Source organism: Bombina bombina, chromosome 6 (genome assembly GCF_027579735.1).
Source record: "Bombina bombina isolate aBomBom1 chromosome 6, aBomBom1.pri, whole genome shotgun sequence".
NCBI classification, from domain to species: Eukaryota; Metazoa; Chordata; class Amphibia; order Anura; family Bombinatoridae; genus Bombina; species Bombina bombina.
This window is the reverse complement of record NC_069504.1, coordinates 776,823,319-776,844,822: the sequence shown is the minus strand read 5'-3', so window position 1 is coordinate 776,844,822 and position 21,504 is coordinate 776,823,319. Positions and strand designations below refer to the sequence as shown.

Here is a 21,504-nt window from a genome sequence, read left to right as displayed (position 1 = left end):
TAGCCTAAAGGATGTTGCTTTGCTGATTTTGTGTGTAACTTCTTGATTTCTGCAGGGTAAATACCTGTATATATGTGTCAGTGTCATGCGGGAACATGCTAAATAAATGAATGTGAGGGATATAAGGAGAGAAAAAAAACATTTAACAAAGCAAATTCTACAGATATGTACTATATTTTATATCCATACTTTGTCAGTGATTTTATCACTATCAAATTTTAAAGATTTTCTTTTTTTCTTTTTATTTTATGGATCATTTTATAATTTTAGTAAGTTTTCCTTACTGAACATATAAACAGTATGATATGAATTGATTACAATTCAAGTGTATCTTTCTTTAGAAGTCAGAAAGAATGCTCAAAAAAACACCAAGAACTTAAAAAAAAATAAGTGATGGTATTATTGCTTAATGATACTACGCTCTTCTCTGCTTTATGAGTTAATTTTATAGCTTACACAGAAATCATGACAAGGAATTTTGGGGGCGGGTTTTAGTGCTCAAGTAGGTGGAATTAGATGTTTTTATATGTACTCAAGTGTAGTATTAGGAGGATATTTCATCTGGACACAAGATGAACTGAAGAACTGAATCTTACTACTCTTGTCTATTGCTGAGGGAGATTTGTGTGACACTTATGCTGTGGGAGCTAATGACCTATGGAAAAATATATATATATTTATATTTTTAATTTAGAAAGCAAAAGTTTGGATTGCCGTATGCTGTATTTTTTTTAGTTAGTGTGTTAGAATAGTAGGGGCGTAAGATTTAAATCATATTTGGTGTTTTAGTACATTTTGACATGTTTAGTCAAAATAGGGAACAGGACTATGCAAAATTACATTTTTAAGGGAATTGCTTTATTTTGAAATGACAATCTGTAAATCATACTTCCCTTAGAAGTTTCTTTATAATACTTTAGCTAATTTTAGTGAAAGTTAAAAGTTTATTTTATAGTGTTTACATCAAAGGGCATAAATCTAGGTCCTTTAGTTATCCACCTGATTTGTCTAGAATGGGAGCATCTATCATATACCCCAGAGCAATGTCTTCGTCATGGCCCCTATTCTACATTTTCCTCCTTTTCCTTTCAACATCTGCGGTTCCTCGCGTCTCCCGCCGCCAAACCCCTAGTTGTCCCCGGGTCTGTGAGCTTTCCCGTTGCGTGCGCACTCCATTACCATGTCCAGCTGGTGAGGTGAGGGATGCATGTGGGTGCTGTCCAGTTTGTGGAGCAGGTGAGGGAGAGGTCTGTGGGCAACGTGGGGGTCCCCCCTGTGGAGAAGGTTTGGAGTGTGTTCTGCCTAATACCGCAGGGACAGTGAAGAAGATAGTGGGCGTTTGTGTTTGTAGTACCGGTGAACCAGTATGTGGAAGCGATGGAAGAACCTACAGGAATGTGTGCCATCTTAAAGCAGAGAACAGACAGGCAAGATTGCTCAATTCACCACCTGCTATCCACATCCAGAAGGGACCATGTGAAACAGGTAGGGGGCATGATACAACATTAGATGTTATCTGGATAATATTGCTATATAACTTCTTTTTGTTTCACATTATTTCTTTTCATCTTGTTTTGCCAATTTTTTGCCATGTCTAGATGAAATAATATAAATATAACTTCATTCCCCACTACTGTACACTGCCAGTTTTCATTATTTGGCTGACTGGTGTCATTTCCTGTTAGTCTGATGAGCAATAAATTCCCCAAACTCTCCATTCCTTAGTAAATGGACTTAGACGTATAACTAATTGGTGAGAAGCTAAAGAACTCTATGCTCCCCAAATCTCTGATCAATACACTGAATCCACCTAAGTTAATATCTTATAACATCCCACCTTAAAGGGACATGAAACCATATTGTTTTATTTTATGATTCTGAAAGAGCATACAATTTTAAACAACTTTCCAATTTACTTCTGTCATCAGATTTGCTTTATTTTCTTTGTATCCTTTGTTGAATAAGCAGCAATTCACGACTGGGAGCATAGGGTGAGCCAATAAAATGAGGCATAAATGTGCAGTCAACAATCAGCAGTTCCATCCTGAGCCTACCTAGGTCTCCTTTTCAACAAATAATACAGAGAGAAGAACACAAATTGGAAGTAAATTGGAAAGTTGTTTAAAATCACATGCTCTATCTGAATCATGAAAGAAAAAATGTGGGTTTCCAACTCAGTTTTGTGACTTTTTAAAAATAATTTTTTTGTGTGGATACCATAACAAACTTGACCATAGTAAAACAAAATTTATATAAAACAAAATACTGTGAACACAGAAAGGAGGAGTTTTAGCTTTATGACCTATACTGGATCAACCTTTCATTTAGATAAAAATACTAGTATTTTTCATATATTACTTAATATAACAGACACATATGAATAGTTCCCCCCCCCCCCCCCCCCCCCCCCTCTGGTTTATCATGGAAAACAGCTCTCTTGTAGCTGAAACAAAAAAACATTTTAAGGTACACTTATGTCACTATGAAGATTTCAAATTGTTATTTTTTTAACAGTCCTTTGCAAATGTTTACATTGGTAATTATATTTGTTTTCTTGTAAAAATATGCTAAACTAGGATAGGGGTTGCAATAGCCTAAAGGAGGTTACTTTGCTAATTTTGGTCCAGATTACGAGTGGAGCGCACGTCAGGTTTACCGCTGGTATTACGAGTTGAAAGTAAACGCGATCCCGATTTACTCTAGAATGATTAGTGCGTCTTCTGAGCTCTGGTTAACTGTTTTACAAAAGAAAAAAAGTCTCCCAAAACACATCAAAAATAAATTACAAAGTACAGTTACACTCATGATAACACTATCTAATAAAAATGATTCTAAAAAATATTGCACAAAAAAGTTATAGGTTCTCAAAGATATCAGGTCTCAGGTGTTAGAAAAAAAAGCAGGCAAAGGATTTTAACATAGAGATATATACGTCTAGAGATGTATATGTATGTGTGTATTTTATATATATATATATATATTTATATATATATATATATATATTTACAGACATAAATACTCATATGAACACATACATACATATATATATATATTTATATATATATATATATATATATATATAGACATATATATAAGTGCATTGGAGCCTTTTGCAGTTAAGTAGATTAAAACATTTAAAAACATATTTATGCAATATTCATTTTCAATACAAGTTTTACCTATGTATTTACTGTAAATATTTCACATTTCAATGTTCTGCACATAGCAGAATATGTTCTCATCAGCTTAGAGTGCGAGTGAAAACAGTTTACTTTCAAAAATATGAGCGTAAACCGACGAACACAAAAAGCCAAACTTCATGCTCGAGCGGCAGCGTTAATTAGCTCTCCACTTGTAATCCTTGTGTGTAACTGCTTGAGGTGACGCTGATTTCTGCAGGCTAAATACCTGTATATATGTGTCAGTGTCATGCGGGAACATGCTATATAAATGAATGTGGGGGATATTTAACAAAGCAAAGCAAATTCTACAGATATATACCATATTTTATATATTTGTATGGATCTTATGATAATTGTTAGTAAGTTTTCCTTACTGAACATATGAACATTATGATAAGAATTGACTAGAATTAAAGTGTATCTTTCTTTAGAAGTCAGAATGAATCCTCAAGACTTACTAAACATATTTTCAGGAACCAAGAAAAAGTTAGGAATTAAAAGACATGAGTTTGTGTGTGTTCTGTACTGTGGAGCCCTGTTGTTTAAAGGCACAGTAAAATCTAAATTAAACAGATGGAGCATGCAATTTTCAACAGTTTTCCAATTTACATCTCTTGGTATCCTTTGTTAAAGAGTAACCCTAGGTGAGTTCAGGAACGTGAATGTGTCTTAAAGGGTCAGTCAACTCCAAAATTGTTATTGTTTAAAAAGATAGCTAATCCCTTTATTCCCCAGGTTGGCATAACCAACACGGTTATATTAATATACTTTTTACCTCTGTGATTACCTTGTATCTAAGCTTATTTTGGCAGCCCCCTTATCATATGACTATTATCTATTGACTTGCATTTTAGCCAATTAGTGCATTGTCATGCACAACTCTACGGGATAGAGCACAATGTTATCTATATGGCTCATATTAATTAGTAGTCTCTTGTGAAAAGCTAAAAAAAAAGCATGTGATAGGAGGCTGTCTCTGTAGTGGCTTAGGAACAGGCAGAAATGTAGAGGTTTAAATGTATATTAATATAACAAAGTTGGTTGTGCAAAGCTGGGGAATGGGTAGTAAAGGTGTTATCTATCTTTTTAAAGGAATAGTCTAGTCAAAAAAAACCTTTCATGATGATCTTTATTTAAATTTAAGCTTAGGAGACAGCCCATTTTTGGTTCAGCACCTGGGTAGCTCTTGCTGATTGGTGGCTACATTTAGACACCAATTTAGAAAGTGCTACCCAGGTGCTTAACCAAAAATGGGTCGGCTCCTAGGCTTACATTCTTGTTTTTTCAAATAAAGATACCAAGAGAACAAAGACAAATTTATAATAGGAGTAAATTAGAAAGTTACTTAAAATTGCCTGCTCTGTCTGAATCATGAAAGTTTAATTTTGACTAGACTATCCCTTTAAACAATAACAATTTTGGTGTTGCCTGTCCCTTTAAGCCATCTGGCAGCAGTATTTGCAACATTATGTACAACAATGTTATACATAGTTACAAACATTGCTGCCATAGACTGCTTTAGAAAAGTGCATTCTCCTAAGCTCCTACTCACCTACCTAGGTTTAGTCTTCACTAGAGAATACCAAGAAAACAAAGCAAATTTGGTAATAGAAGTAAATTGAAAAGTTGTTTAAAATGACATGCTCTATCTGGATCAGGAAAGTTTAATTTTGAACTTACTGCCCCTTTAAGTATAAAGGGACAGTCTACTCCTGAATTTGTATTGTTTAAAAAGATAGATAATCCCTTTATTACATTTTATTTGTATAACCAACACGGTTATATTAATATACCTTTTACCCCTGTGATTACCTTGTATCTAAGCCTCAGCAGACTGCCCCTTATTTCAGTTCTTTTGACAGACTTGCATTTTAGCCAAGCAGTGCCCTCTCATAAGTAACTCCACGGGCGTCAACACAATGTTATCTATATGGCACACATGAACTAACTTCCTCTAGCTGTGAAAAACTGTCAAAATGCATTCAGATAAGAGGCGGCCTCCAAGGACTTAAAAATTAACATATGAGCCTACCTAGGTTTAGCTTTCAACTAAGAATACCAAGAGAACAAAGCAAATTTGATGATAAAAGTAAATTAGGGAAGTTGTTTAAAATTACATGCCCTATCTGAGTCATGAAAGTTTAATTTTGACTAGACTGTCCCTTTAAATAAGATTTCTGTTAATCTCTTTTAAATGCTTATTACTATGAGATGTTTACATTAATTTGATTAAAATAGGACATACATTTGTTCAGTATTTTAAAAGTTATTTATGCATGACTGTGAAAGGACTTTTTTGAACTGAGAGCTATGGAAATTCAGACAAGGCACCGGCAAAAACTGTTCTACCATTTTTGATGAACTTTGGAAGGATGATGGATTTTATGGGGTAGAGTATTTATAGCTTGAACAGTAGATTAATCCTTATTTTTAAATTGTGTTATTATTTGTATGTACTGTATATGCTAAAAATCCATGCCCAGGTGGAATTCCCAATACTAAATGATCATAACTTTTAAATTGTAGTCTGCATTATAACAATACAAAATATATCATATATTAAAGGGACAGTCTAATCAAAATGAAACGTTCATGATTCAGATAGGGCATGCAACAACTTTCCAATTTACTTTTATCATCAAACTTGCTTTGTTCCCTTGGTATTCTTTGTTGAAAGCTTAACCTAGGTAGGCTCATTTGCTAATTACTAAGACTTTGAAGGCCCCCTCTTATCTCAGTGCATTTTGACAGTTTTTCACAGCTAGAAAGTGTACCATATAAATAACATTGTGCTCACTCCTGTGGAGTTATTTATGAGTCAGTACTGATTGGCTTAAATGCAAGTCTGTGAAAAGCACTGAGATGAGGAGGCAGTCTGCAGAGGCTGAGATACAAGGTGATCACAGAGGTAAAAAGTATATTAAAGGGACATAATACTCATATGCTAAATCACTTGAAACTGATGCAGTATAACTGTAAAAAGCTGACAGGAAAATATCACCTGAGCATCTCTATGTAAAAAAGGAAGATATTTTACCTCACAATCTCCTCAGCTCAGCAGAGTAAGTTCTGTGTAAAAAGTTATACTCAGCTGCTCCCAGCTGCAGGTAAAAAAAAAAAAAAAAATGAAGAAATGAACAGCAGCCAATCAGCATCAGCAGTGCTGAGGTCATGAACTCTTACTGTGATCTCATGAGATTTGACTTAACTCTCATGAGATTTCATAGTAAGCTTCCTTTACCTGATTGGTGAAATAATATGAGAGTTCACGAGGCTCATCCTTTCAGCTGTCCCAGGACAGACACACTAAAATGCTGCTTAGAAATCCTTTACAATGGGAGGTGGCTACTGAGGAACTTTTGAGGTAAAATATCTTTCTTTTTTACATAGAGATGTTCAGGTGATATGTTCTAGTCAGCTTTTTACAGCTATGCTGCATCACTTTCAAGTGTTTAAACATTTGGGTATTATGGCCCTTTAATATAAGGTGTTGGTTATGCCAAACTGGGGAATGGGTAATAAAGGGATTATCTATCTTTTTAAGCAATACATGTTCTGGAGTAGACTGTTCCTTTAATATAACATGCAACTGAATTTTAAAATGTTAACAGTTATATATCAAAATTGACAACTATTCTGATCTGGCATAGCTAGTTCAGTTTTATTACAAACACTTGTCACATTTGAGGTCTCTAGTTGATGCATAACTACAGTAAAAATTGGCCTAATTAACTTGTGTGGCCCCTAGAAGTCAAATGTATGTATGTATGCAAACGTGTATATTTATTTATATACACTGGTGTCAGGACTTGTGAACAGTGAATCTCAACTGCAGACCAAATATGAAAGTATAGTTAAGATTTTTAGTGTGACTCCTGTTATCTTGTTACAGGAGAAGTATATGAGACAGTCAGACTGCACTTTAGTAGGAGAACAGCAGTTTAGTAGTTAAATGCAATGAGATGAGATTGTCTTCGCTAGCTGTTGGCTCTCTGAGATGGTTGGCATAGGTCTTGAACAAGAGACTATTGAGAGAGCACACACAAGAGAGTCCGTTGTAACTTACAGTAAGGAGTGGTGCTTGGAGCTGCAGCGGCAGCGTCTGTGAGAGAGGAGAGGTGCGTGGAGAGGTGGTGCCCATAGGGGATGGTTGATCCAGGTAACAACTCAATAGGACAGTCGTATATCCGATGTGGGGGCAGAGATTCTGCCTGCTTCTTGTCAAAAACATCTTGAAAATCCTGATATTCAGCGGGGATCGTTGGGTTTGAAAGATGTAGTATTTTCTGTTGAGGATAACAGGTCTCAACGCAGTAAGTGGAGTTCAAGTCCACTTGTAGGGACTGCCAGCAGATGGAGGGCTGATGTTGCTGTAACCATGACAACCCCAACACTATAGGAAATAAAGGGGAAGGAATGACATCAAAGCATATCAATTCAGTGTGCCCCTTACCTATAGTGACTCTAAGGGGAACTGTGTGATGTGTAATGGGACCAGAGCTCACCATGGAACCATCAATAACACGTAGAGACACAGGTACTGCTTTCACACACAAGGGAATTTTTTTTTTTTTTACAAGGGATAAGTCAATGAAGTTTGCATAGGCTCCAGAATCAATGATTGCTTCCGCCTGAAGGGCCTGGTGGTCCCACTGTAAGGATAAGGGGAGAGTACAGTAAGCAACATCAGATATCTTGTTAGTTAGACAATTCCTAGTGACTGTCAACTTACTTTTTTTCTGACGTTGGAGCAGAGGGCAGTTCTTTACTGTATGAGCAGGGGAAGCGCAATACATACATAGGTCCTTCTGCTGTCTGCGATGCCTTTCTTCTAGTGTGAGTGGGCCTTTTGTGAAACCCATCTCCATGGGAACAGAGGAATCCTTTGTACCTTGGGAAGGTGAGGTCATTCTTAGCGAAGGTTCAGACTGTTGTCTTTCGGAACGTCTCTCTCTGATTCTACGATCTATCTGTATGGAGAGGTTCATGATACCTTCCAGAGTATTGGGGAGTTCAGTACGGGCTATTTCATCCTTGAGTATATCCGATAGTCCCAAACGATACTGATTCCGTAATGCTACCTCACTCCATTCAGAGTCTTTGATGTATAGTTTGAATTCTGAGAGGTATTCCTCCACTGGACGTCTACCCTGTCTAAGGGAACGCATCTTGGCTTCTGCCGTGAGCTGTTTTTGCGTATCTTCGTAAAGTAAGCTCATTTGTGTGAAGAAATCAGTCAAAGAAGTGAGAGATGGATCATTATTTTCAAAAAGATTATCGGCCCAGATCCTGGCTTCACCTGACAGAAAGGAAATAACAGTCATAACCTTTAGCCTCTCTGTTTGATAGGTCCTTGGCCGCATTTGAAACAAAAGGTAGCAGGCATTCCTGAATTGTCTGAAATTCTTTCTGTCACCTGAGAATCTTTCCGGTAAGCAGACTTGTGGTTCTGGTGTATTATCCCTTAAAGCTGCCCTCAAATTATCATTTTGCAATTGGAGCTCTCTGAAAGCCTGTGAGAGTTGATCTACACGTTGTGTGAGGTTGTACACAACGTTGGGAAGGTCTGCTGGATCCATTATTTTTTAAGGCCAATTAATATGTCAGGACTTGTGAACAGTGAATCTCAACTGCAGACCAAATATGAAAGTATAGTTAAGATTTTTAGTGTGACTCCTGTTATCTTGTTACAGGAGAAGTATATGAGACAGTCAGACTGCACTTTAGTAGGAGAACAGCAGTTTAGTAGTTAAATGCAATGAGATGAGATTGTCTTCGCTAGCTGTTGGCTCTCTGAGATGGTTGGCATAGGTCTTGAACAAGAGACTATTGAGAGAGCACACACAAGAGAGTCCGTTGTAACTTACAGTAAGGAGTGGTGCTTGGAGCTGCAGCGGCAGCGTCTGTGAGAGAGGAGAGGTGCGTGGAGCTGCAGCGGTAGCGACTGTGAGAGAGGTGTGTACTGTCTGACCAATCAGGTCGCTGAATGTACTGACAGGCTGAGTGCACGATGAGAGCACAGAGAGCGAACGGCTGGAAGCCGAACAAGGCAATGAGAGGCTGGAAGCAGAGTAGCCGGTATTCAAATCTCAGTTCATATGAAACACAGCGACTTAGGTAACAGATGAATTGTTGTTAAGGTCCGGTGAAGGCTTATGTATCCTGTGAGGTGGATGAACAGGGATTAGATTAGTTTGTACTCGCCAGATAATAACAGTCCGTTGGTAATCCCTTAGTGAGCAGATTGTTTGGAATGGTTGGATACGTTAAGGTTATTCACAGGAATATAATCTTGAAGCTTGAAATTAAATTATCTTTGCAGAGCGTCAGCAGAATCTGTATGCAGGTAGTTTGTTCAGTAACACAACCAAATTAATTGGCAGGTGGTAGGGGGAGGAGTAGCCTTATATAGAGTTTGTTTAAAGGTACATACACTCCAGCAGATACCTGACAACTGGAGATAGCTTAGAAGCTTTTGTTATTGCTAAACAAAACCCTAATGTAAAACAGGGAATGTAAGAAGGTTAAAGGGATATGAAACACAACATTTTTCATTCATAGATAGAGCATGCAATTTTAAACAACTTTCTAGTTTACTTCTATTATTCATTTTTCTTCATTCTCTTGGTATCTTTTGTTGAAAAGTGTGGACGTATGCTTAGGAGCCGGCCCATTTCTGGAGCACTATATGGCAGCAGTATTGCAAGAATGTTATCCATTTGCAAGAGCACTAGATGGCAGAACTATTTCCTGCATTGTAGTGCTCCAAATACCTACCTAGGTATCTCTTCAACAAAGAATATAATGGGAACAAAGAAACCTTGATAATATGAGTAAATTGGAAACTTTTTTAAAATGATATACTTTGTCTGAATCACGGTAGAAACTGTGGCTGAGCTCTGTAGCAGCCCAAGAGTTTCAGGTTCGATCCCCGGCGAGGTCCACTCAGCCTTTCATCCTTCCGAGGTCGATAAAATGAGCAGCGCCTTGAGACCCATACGGGTGATTAGCCGTGCTTTACAAGTACCCAATACATACATACATACATAAATGGAGAATACACAATTCTAGAGACACAACATGATGTATTTTTCAAATGGAAAACTTCAAAAGTGGCCAGGTAGCATAGGCTTTAAAACAGCAGTCACCAACCAGTGGTCTACGAGAAGATGTTGGTGGTCCTTGACACTATCAAGCAGGAATTAATCTCCTCTGATGGTGTCGCGCCACAACTCCCTACAGTGCCTGGCTGGACATCAGTGAAAACCGACAGAGGAGGAGTTAAATTGCAATCTCCCTACGCACATTGCGTAGTACTGCGCAACTTGCATAGCTAGATTGTATTTTTAACTCATCCCGCCCGGCGCGCTACTCAGAGGAAGATGCTTCCATTCTAAAGCCAGCAGAGGTTGGTACAGTCTTGGCTTGAAATAGTGGAATTAAAGTATATAAAAAAAGAAAATCTTAAAAAAAAAATTCTCCTATATGTCATTTATTTTCTTCCCTTTACCTGTCTCTTTGTAGTAGTTTACCTAATTCCTTCAGATGGACTTACATCACTGTTTGTCTTCCTCCCCTTCATTTTCTTTTTTTTAAATTAAATATTAATTATTTTTCATTCTAATTAATTCCATTAATTGCCATCCAGCAGATCAGCCATATCCCACCAGTATTATAGTAATTGCCAGTAACATCAGTCAGGGTTAGCTCACATTCATATTGAGAGCTTTCTGATATAAACTTAATTTATGACTCCAATGTCTGTCCATGATCATAAGTAGCTTTTAATAATTCCTAACTGGGGAGGTAACTTGGAAGTCTTGTGGTCCTTTGAAACATAATTCTATTTTTCCCACTTTCTGCCTCTCTGTTTCCAGCTCAAAAGTTGGCACTCACCCTCCATCTGTCAATTGGAAGTATTCTCTCAGTTCTGTCATTCAGTTAGTTAATTCCAAAAAATAATTCTTAAAAATGTGTAAATATATACATAATGTAAACTTAGCTATGGTTATACTAGCTATGTACAGTATATGTGTGTGTGTGTATATGTGTATATATATGTGTGTGTGTATATATGTGTGTGTATATGTGTGTGTATGTGTATATATGTGTGTGTATTTGTGTGTGTGTGTGTATATATGTGTGTGTGTGTATATGTGTATGTGTGTACATATGTGTGTGTGTATATGTGTGTATATATATGTGTGTGTGTATGTGTGTGTGTATATGTGTGTATATATATGTGTGTGTGTGTATATATATATGTGTGTATATATGTGTGTGTGTGTATTTGTGTGTGTGTGTGTGAATATATGTGTGTATATATGTGTGTGTGTGTGTATATATGTGTGTGTGTGTGTGTGTGTGTATATATATGTGTGTGTGTGTATTTGTGTGTGTGTATATATATATATATGTGTGTGTGTGTGTGTGTATATATGTGTGTGTGTGTATATATATATATATATATATATATATATGTGTGTGTGTGTGTGTGTATATCTGTGTATATACACCTTATAGAGGATTGAACCTTTAAAAAATTCGTTAGTGGTTCATGGGATTAAAAATTGTGAGTTTAGTGGTCCCTGAGGTCCAAAAAGTTGTCGACCCCTGATTTAAAACACCTTACTGCTATGCTTAATGTTGCAGGTTCTAATTGGTATTATAAAAATTGGTTTTATAAAAACTGCAAAACAATGCATTTTATGCTAGCAATATGACAGTGGGTAGCCTTGTTGTTTGCAGACCAAAGCCCTGATTGGCTCATCCAAATAATGCAACTATTGGGTGGATTTTGTCTATTGAAAGAAAGTAGCAGTAAAAATGATGTTCATTTGTTTTAAAAACGTTAAGACTTGGCAGATATGTTATTCTATAATGACACAACAGAAATGTCTGTAATTACAAGGTGTTTACTGTTCCTTTAAGAAATATCCTAATTTTTTTACAAGATTCACAGTTCATTTTTGTACATGGTTTAAAGACAAACAAATGTTCAGTGAAAGTAATTTCTGTACATAAAATATTCCATGTTGATACCTGGCTTTAAGACACTAACAAATTTTGAAAACATGAACAAATTTGATTGAAATCTGACATAAATTTGTATTTTAGAAAGGGAGAAAGGAGAAATTATGAATCTTTTCCAAATTTTGCAGAATGATCAGCCTTTAACGGACACTGAACCCAAATTTTTTCTTTCATGATTTAGATAGAGCATGCAATTTTAAGCAACTTTCTAATTTGCTCCTATTATCAATTTTTATTCGTTCTCTTGCTATCTTTATTTGAAAAGGAAGGCCTGTAAGCTTTTTTTTTTTTGGTTCAGACCTTTGGACAGCATTTTTTATTGGTGGATGAATTTATCCACCAATCAGCAAGGAAAACCCAGGTTGTTCACCAAAAATGGGCCGGCATCTAAACTTACATTCTTGCATTTCAAATAAAGATACCAATAGAATAAAGAAAATTTGATAATAGGAGTAAATTAGAAAGTTGCTTGAAATGTCATGCTCTATCTGAATCACGAAAGAAAAAATTTGGGTTCAGTGTCCCTTTAAGGAGTTGAGTATTTCTAGCATGGCTTTAAAAATATTCTTTTCCACTCAGTCCTGAAGCTTTAACATCGTGTTACAATTATGTTTTTTTTTTGCATGAAAAAAATAATAAAAAATGGTAAATTATCTATGTATGCACAGATAATATTTTCAATAACAAACTGTCATGACTTTTATATGGTTATATTCGTATAAAATAACCTATATCAACAATTCCAATATCTAATGTCAGGTCACTTCTAAAGTGTTAAAGGGACATGAAACCTAAACATTTTCTTTCATGATTTAGATAGAGAATATAATTTTAAACAACTGTCTAATTTACTTCTATTATATAATCTTTTTCATTCTCTTGGTATTATTTGTTGAAGGAGCAGCAATGCACTAATTATATCTAAGTGAACACATGGGTGAGCCAATCACAATCAATATATATATTCAGCCACCAATCAACAGCTAGAACCTAGGTTCTCTGCTGCCCCTGAGCTTGCCTAGATAAACCTTTCAACAAAGGATAACAAGAGAAGGAAGCAAATTAAATAATAGAAGTAAATTGGAAAGTTGTTTAAAATTGTATTCTCTATCTGAATCATGAAAGAAACATTTTGAGTTTCATGTCCCTTTATGTCAGTGTGAATTTATATAGAAATTGATTAATTAATTAATTAATCATAATGAACTGTTTCATTATATGCACTATTAACATTTCACATCTAGTTGATGCATAGTTTTTAGCTACTGGTTTGGCTAACAGACTTCGTGTCAGATTACGAGTAGAGTGCTATCTTAACGTGCACCCTTTAAGGGGAAAATTTGCCCTTTCACAGGCGCACGTTCAATAAACAGCCATTACAAGTGGTTGGTTAATGCTCCAGCAAGCATGCAGTTTCACTTTGTGCCTAGTGCAATTAACCAGAAGTCAGACCTTTGGTTAATAGTTCAAATATGCCCCAATTGCCCGCAAAATACAGATAACAGTCTTATATAAAGAGGACAATTTTTATTAAAAAAAAAAAAAAAAAAAACTGCACGAAGCAGTTATAAGGGGTTAAAGTGAGAGGATGTGATGTGTTAGAAAAATAAAGTCACTAATGTGCCTTTACATAGAGGTGAAAGGGGACTGGGTTTTCACCCTAAATATATATGTACTGTATATGCTTATATACATATATATTTATGTGTATATATACACATAAAAACACACACATATATATATATATATATATATATATATATATATAAATAAATATACAAATGTATTTATTTATTGCTGCTCAATGCTGCACAATTTGCACTGCGCTAGGTGGTTTTCTGTGTCTAACAGCATGAAAACGAGGCTCTTATTGGAGACTATGGAAACGCGCTCTTGTGAGCACAAGGCTTCAGGGCAATGCAAACTTGAGGTTGTGTTTGCATTGCGCCTCATATGTAATACCAGCGCACATTTACGTATATTTTGCATTCCATTTGTAATCTAGTCCTTAAAGGGCCATGATACCCAAATGTTGAAACACTTGAAAGTGATGCAGCATAGCTGTAAAAAGCTGACTAGAAAATATCACCTGAACATCTCTATGTAAAAAAGAAAGATATTTTACCTCAAAATGTCCTAAGTATTCATAACCCATTGTAAATTACTTTAAGCAGCAAATCAGGATGCCTGTCCCAGGACAGGCAAGGGAGTGAGCCTCGTGCACACTCATGTTATTTCCCTATTCAGTTTAAGGAAGTTTACTATAAAATCTCATGAGAGTTAAGTTAAATCTCATGAGATCACAGTAAAAGAGTTCTGTTGATGCTGATTGGCTGCTGTTTATTTCTTCTTTTATTTTATTTTTACCTGCAGCTGGACAGCAGCTGAAGTATAACTGTTTGCACAGCACTTACTCTGCTGAGCTGAAGAAATTGAGGTAAAATATCTTCCTTTTTTACATATAGATTATCTGGTGATATTTTTCTGTCAGCTTTTTACAGTTATGTGGCATCAGTTTCAAGTGATTTAGCATATGAGTATCATGTCCCTTTAATGACTTACCGCACAGGAGTAAAATCAGCCTAAATTGACTTTTATGATTCCTAAAAAGTCATATTGCTCCCCTGCTTGATTTATGAATTGGTTTACATGAGCCCAGATAATTTTGTTCCACTATTAAAACACAATTCAGATATAGCATGCGATTTTAAACAACTTTCTATTTCTTCTATCAAATTTTCTTTGTTTTCTCAGAATCTTTTGTTAAAAAGCAGGGACGTATATTTAGGAGCCAGCCCATTTCTAGAATACCATATGGCAGCAGTTTTGCAAGAATGTTATCCATTTCCATGAGCACTAGATGGCAGCAATATTTCCTGTCATGTAGTGCGCTACACACCTACCTACGTATCTCTTCAACACAGAATATCATGGGAATAAAACACAATTGATGATAGAAGTAAATTGAAAACATAAAAAAAAAAGCCTAGGTACAGCATGATTCCCAGGTCTCCATGTTCTTACTGAAGGTGGAAGCCATCGTACTTCAACTGCGGGAATACATCCACATCCTTCAGCCATAAATAGTTACATATGTACACACACACACATATATATATATATATATATATATATATATATATATATATATATATATACTAGAGTAGGATAGAATATACCACTAACTAGTAGAGGTATAAGCTCTGGAACTAATGAAGCGCACGGTTGAAAAGGGCCAGCCAAAAATTACAATAATTCATAAAATGTAATATATGTATGGGAAAAAAAGTATAAATATATAGAAATACGCACACTAAATAGTGTTACAAAATAGGTATATATGAACGAAGAACATATAATATGAAAAGAGTGTATATATATATATATATATATATATACATATATGTGGACACCCCCCCCCCCCAATAAAAGCTGCTAAGAGCACAAACCCCCAAGATGCAAAATATCTTTTCCAAATATCTCTAAATAAGAAAAATGTATAGTGGAGGGATATGGGGGATGTGCTTTAAGCGCTAATATATGGTGGTCTCATTTAAATAAATAAAAGAATAAATTATAGATACCTGAGAACAACTGAAAAAATATTATTGACTATATAGTAAAATTACTTATCATTAAAAAGTTAGGGAAGCGCACTAAAATGCTTCTATCCTCTGACAACCATACAAATACAAGGATGATACAGCAATGATAATATCAAAATGTAAATATGTAAAACAGCATAGTAGCAGTACAATTTGTACAAATAAAGACACACTAAGGTAGGAAAAGTCCTTAGTAGTAACAGGAGATAGAAAATACAGTAGTCTTTATATATTCAGAGATCCCAATAAGTGTCAAGAAATTGTGAAAAAGGAGCAATGAAATATATGTGTTTCCTTTCCGCACCCTTCAGCCGGTGAAGACAGAAATAATGCAAAAACTAGTGCAATATTGTCTTACACAAATTTATTAGTTTAAAAAACAAAACAAGCGTTTTCACTCACATTCATAGACCTCAATGTTATGAGGTAACTTGAAGCATGATATACAGTTTTCAGTAGGTGGGAAATCAATCAATGCGGTGGTCTGCGGTGTGCCAGTCTCAACATAATATTCTATCCAGCCTTACGCGTTTCAAAGGTGTATTATAGAACCTTCGTTCTCCCTTCTTCATCAGAGGCTAGAATATTAATATTAATAATTAATTTATTTGTACAAATTTTACTGCTATTATTCTGTTTTACATATTTACATTTTGATATTATCATTGCTGTATCATCCTTGTATTTTTATGGTTGTCAGAGGATAGAAGCATTTTAGTGCACTTCCCTAACTTTTTAATAAGTAATTTTACTATATAGTCAATAATATTTTTTCAGTTGTTCTCAGGTATCTGATTTATTCTTTTATTTATTTAAATGAGACCACCAAATATTAGCGCTTAAAGCACATCTCCCATATCCCTCCACTATATATATATATATATATATATATATATATACAGGGAGTGCAGAATTATTAGGCAAATGAGTATTTTGACCACATCATCCTCTTTATGCATGTTGTCTTACTCCAAGCTGTATAGGCTCGAAAGCCTACTACCAATTAAGCATATTAGGTGATGTGCATCTCTGTAATGAGAAGGGGTGTGGTCTAATGACATCAACACCCTATATCAGGTGTGCATAATTATTAGGCAACTTCCTTTCCTTTGGCAAAATGGGTCAAAAGAAGGACTTGACAGGCTCAGAAAAGTCAAAAATAGTGAGATATCTTGCAGAGGGATGCAGCACTCTTAAAATTGCAAAGCTTCTGAAGCGTGATCCTCGAACAATCAAGCGTTTCATTCAAAATAGTCAACAGGGTCGCAAGAAGCATGTGGAAAAACCAAGGCGCAAAATAACTGCCCATGAACTGAGAAAAGTCAAGCGTGCAGCTGCCAAGATGCCACTTGCCACCAGTTTGGCCATATTTCAGAGCTGCAACATCAATGGAGTGCCCAAAAGCACAAGGTGTGCAATACTCAGAGACATGGCCAATGTAAGAAAGGCTGAAAGACGACCACCACTGAACAAGACACACAAGCTGAAACGTCAAGACTGGGCCAAGAAATATCTCAAGACTGATTTTTCTAAGGTTTTATGGACTGATGAAATGAGAGTGAGTCTTGATGGGCCAGATGGATGGGCCCGTGGCTGGATTGGTAAAGGGCAGAGAGCTCCAGTCCGACTCAGACGCCAGCAAGGTGGAGGTGGAGTACTGGTTTGGGCTGGTATCATCAAAGATGAGCTTGTGGGGCCTTTTCGGGTTGAGGATGGAGTCAGGCTCAACTCCCAGTCCTACTGCCAGTTTCTGGAAGACACCTTCTTCAAGCAGTGGTACAGGAAGAAGTCTGCTTCCTTCAAGAAAAACATGATTTTCATGCAGGACAATGCTCCATCACACGCGTCCAAGTACTCCACAGCGTGGCTGGCAAGAAAAGGTATAAAAGAAGAAAATCTAATGACATGGCCTCCTTGTTCACCTGATCTGAACCCCATTGAGAACCTGTGGTCCATCATCAAATGTGAGATTTACAAGGAGGGAAAACAGTACACCTCTCTGAACAGTGTCTGGGAGGCTGTGGTTGCTGCTGCACGCAATGTTGATGGTGAACAGATCAAAACACTGACAGAATCCATGGATGGCAGGCTTTTGAGTGTCCTTGCAAAGAAAGGTGGCTATATTGGTCACTGATTTGTTTTTGTTTTGTTTTTGAATGTCAGAAATGTATATTTGTGAATGTTGAGATGTTATATTGGTTTCACTGGTAAAAATAAATAATTGAAATGGGTATATATTTGTTTTTTGTTAAGTTGCCTAATAATTATGCACAGTAATAGTCACCTGCACACACAGATATCCCCCTAAAATAGCTATAACTAAAAAGAAACTAAAAACTACTTCCAAAACTATTCAGCTTTGATATTAATGAGTTTTTTGGGTTCATTGAGAACATGGTTGTTGTTCAATAATAAAATTAATCCTCAAAAATACAACTTGCCTAATAATTCTGCACTCCCTGTATATATATATATATATATATATATATATATATATATATATATATATATATATCTCCAACAGAAACAGAGGCAAACCAGGATTTTTTCAAATGCAAAAGTCAAATTTATTGACGTTTCGGGGAATAAAACTCCCCTTCTTCAGAACATCCAGTGTACACACAAAACCGTGCTTAAATACAGTGAACTAAACAAACAGTTACCTCCTTCTTCCTGTTCAAAAAAGGGCCAAACATACAACGCCAAAATGTACATAATTATATACATAGTAAACATTCTTATTCCCTTATACGGGTTAACATCATATTTATAGATACCTCAGTGTTGAATATCACATAATATAGTGCCCAAACATATCGTGATTATGTGCCATCAATCCCACATATTATTATTACTATGTATATAATTATGTACTTTTTTGACTGAATGGTTTGATGTATACTAATACCGGAAGTGAAGGTTGTTAACTTCCGAGTTCACTCTATACTATACCGGATATGATGTATGTTTGGCGCTTTTTTGAACAGGAAGAAGGAGGTAACTGTTTGTTTAGTTCACTGTATTTAAGCATGGTTTTGTGTGTACACTGGAAGTTCTGAAGAAGGCGAGTTTTATTCCCCGAAACGTCAATAAATTTGACTTTTGCATTTGAAAAAATCCTGGTTTGTCTCTGTTTCTGTTGGAGCTATCATATTTACATGGAACAACCGGGTGGTTGACCCCAGGAGGGGGCGGATTCACATTCTGATTGCTATATATATATATATATATATATATATATATATATATATATATATATACAGTATGTATATATATATATATATATATATATATAGTAATTAGCCGGTAGCCCAGTACTCCAACCTCCAGGGTGTACTTACTACCTGGGTGCTATCCAAACTTTGTCATTTTGGGAGGGCACTCACAGGATTTCTTTTGCAAAACATAATAATCTTTATTTCCAAATGGTGGCAGTCACAGTTTGATTTCCAACGTTTCAGCCTCAATTTAGGCCTTTCTCAAGGCAAAAATGTTCTAAAAAAATACAAAATACACAATTGGAATCCATATAATAAAAACAACATATACCAAGAACTCAAATGCATAAAACACAACAGTGACATCCCTCCACCACAGAACTAACCTAAAACTAAATTATTATAAAAGATTATTAGGATTTACCCGTTTAACACCACCCTAATTATTTTGGTTAATATTATGTTTTTTATTAGTCTTAAAGGGCTAGTAAACGCCAAAAATGTTATTGTTTTAAAAACATAGATAATCCCTTTATTTACAATTTCCCATTTTTGCATAACCAACACTGTCATAGAAATATACTTTTTACCATTGTAATTACCTTGTATCTAAGCTGCGGCAGACTGCTTCCTTATCTCAGATCTTTTGACAGACATGCATTTCAGGCAATTAGTGCTGACTCTTAAATAACTCCACGTTCATGAGCACAATGTTATCTATATGAAACTTATGAACTAACGCCCTCTAGCTGTAAAAACCTGTCAAATGCATTCAGATAAGAGGCGACCTTCAAGGGCTTAGAAATTAGCATATGAGCCTACCTAGATTTAGCTGTCAACTAAGAATACCAAGAGGACAAAGCAAATTTGATGATAAAAACAAATTAGAAAGTTGTTTAAAATGACATGCCCTATCTGAATCATGAAAGTTTAATTTGGACTTTACTATCTCTTTAAACAAACAAGTCTGTGATGGTCACATACTGCCCTTACTCATAGGGGCATATTTATCAAGCTCCATAAGGACTTCAGGCTCGCCGGAAATACAGGTTATGAAGAAGCAGTCTAAAGACCGCTGCTCCATAACCTGTCCGCCTGCTCTGAGGCGGTGGACAGACATCGCCAGAAATCAACCAGCTTGAATATGATCGGGTTGATTGACACCCCCTGCTAGCGGGCGATTGGCCGCAAATCTGCAGGGGGCGGCATTGCTGGTGCAATGATAAATCCTCAGAGCGTATGCTGTCAGCATTTATCGATGTGCAGCGGACATGATACGCAATATCGGATCATGTCCGCTCGCACAATAATAATTCGGCCCCATCATCTGCTAATTTCAACTTTGGACAAAATTCTTCCTACATTTTCTTGGATATTGGGAGACAAACTTAATGCTTGTATATATAATATATCAAGACTTGATGGATTTGTTCAATATCTAGGTGCCAGCCCATGGGGTGTGTTAACAAATTACTATAGGTGTACGGTAGTGCACCTACAGTTTGAGTTCACTGGACAGTTCAATGTTTAACTAATGTTTCAGGTGCTTATAACGTTGGATTGCTTTAGCATATTTCTGTCAAATTTAGTATTCTTGTGGGACAGCTCAGTGACTACAGATGTGTACATTTTGAAGTACATTGGTATATTTTTAGAATTGTGAAAGGGACATTTTGGACAAAACTGGAATGCACACAAGTGAATTTCAGGCTTGAATAGAAGCATTCTTGCAATATACATGAATTAGACAAAATGCTTCTAGTAAAAGCTAATGCTGTTTCAACAGTGCACTTAAAGGGATACTGAACCATTTTTTTTTCTTTCATGATTCAGATAGAGCATACAAGTTTAAGTAACTTTCTAATTTACTACTATTATCAAATTTTCTTCGTTTACTTGAACTTGAAAAAGCAGGAATGTAAGCTTACAAGCCAGCCCATCTTTGGTTCAGCAACTGGGTAGCCCTTGCTGATTGGTGGCTAAATGTAGATTACATTCCTGCTTTTTAAAATAAAGATACCAAGAGAAAGAAAGATAGATAATAATTGATAATAGGAGTAAATTAGAAACATGCTTAAACTTTCTGCTCTCTCTGTATCATGAAAGAAAAAAGTTGGGTTTAGTGTCCCTTTAAGTATGCTCCATGCACTAGCATTGTTGTTTGTATACCTGGTAATGCCTTAATTTGCATAATTGCTGACATGATAGAAGCCCCACTCTTTGCTGGTCCCAAACTGAAAATGCTGCAGATCCAATCAGCAGCGCTAGTTTCACACCTGACTTGTGCGAGTAGTGTGATTGTATGGAGGATATTATTATTATTATTATTATTATCAGGTATTTGTCGAGCGCCAAAAGGTTCCGCAGTGAATAAGAGAGTAAGCAGGTAATAAGAGAGTAAGCAGGGAATAATTTATGAGGTAGAGGTCTATGTGTGTAAGTAAGCATGCAAGTGACTCTGAGGAA

The 21,504-nt window shown here is 36.0% G+C and overlaps 1 protein-coding gene across 1 annotated transcript in view; it reads left to right on the top strand.

The window, feature by feature from the left end:
• The first annotated feature begins 541 nt into the window (after positions 1–541).
• Positions 542–21,504, top strand: part of HTRA4 (HtrA serine peptidase 4) — a 311,700-nt gene continuing 290,737 nt past the window's right edge. The window contains exon 1 of the mRNA XM_053718083.1: positions 542–1,485. Coding sequence (XP_053574058.1) covers positions 1,014–1,485 — 472 coding nt within the window. The 5' untranslated portion in view covers positions 542–1,013. The remainder of the gene's footprint in view (positions 1,486–21,504) is intronic.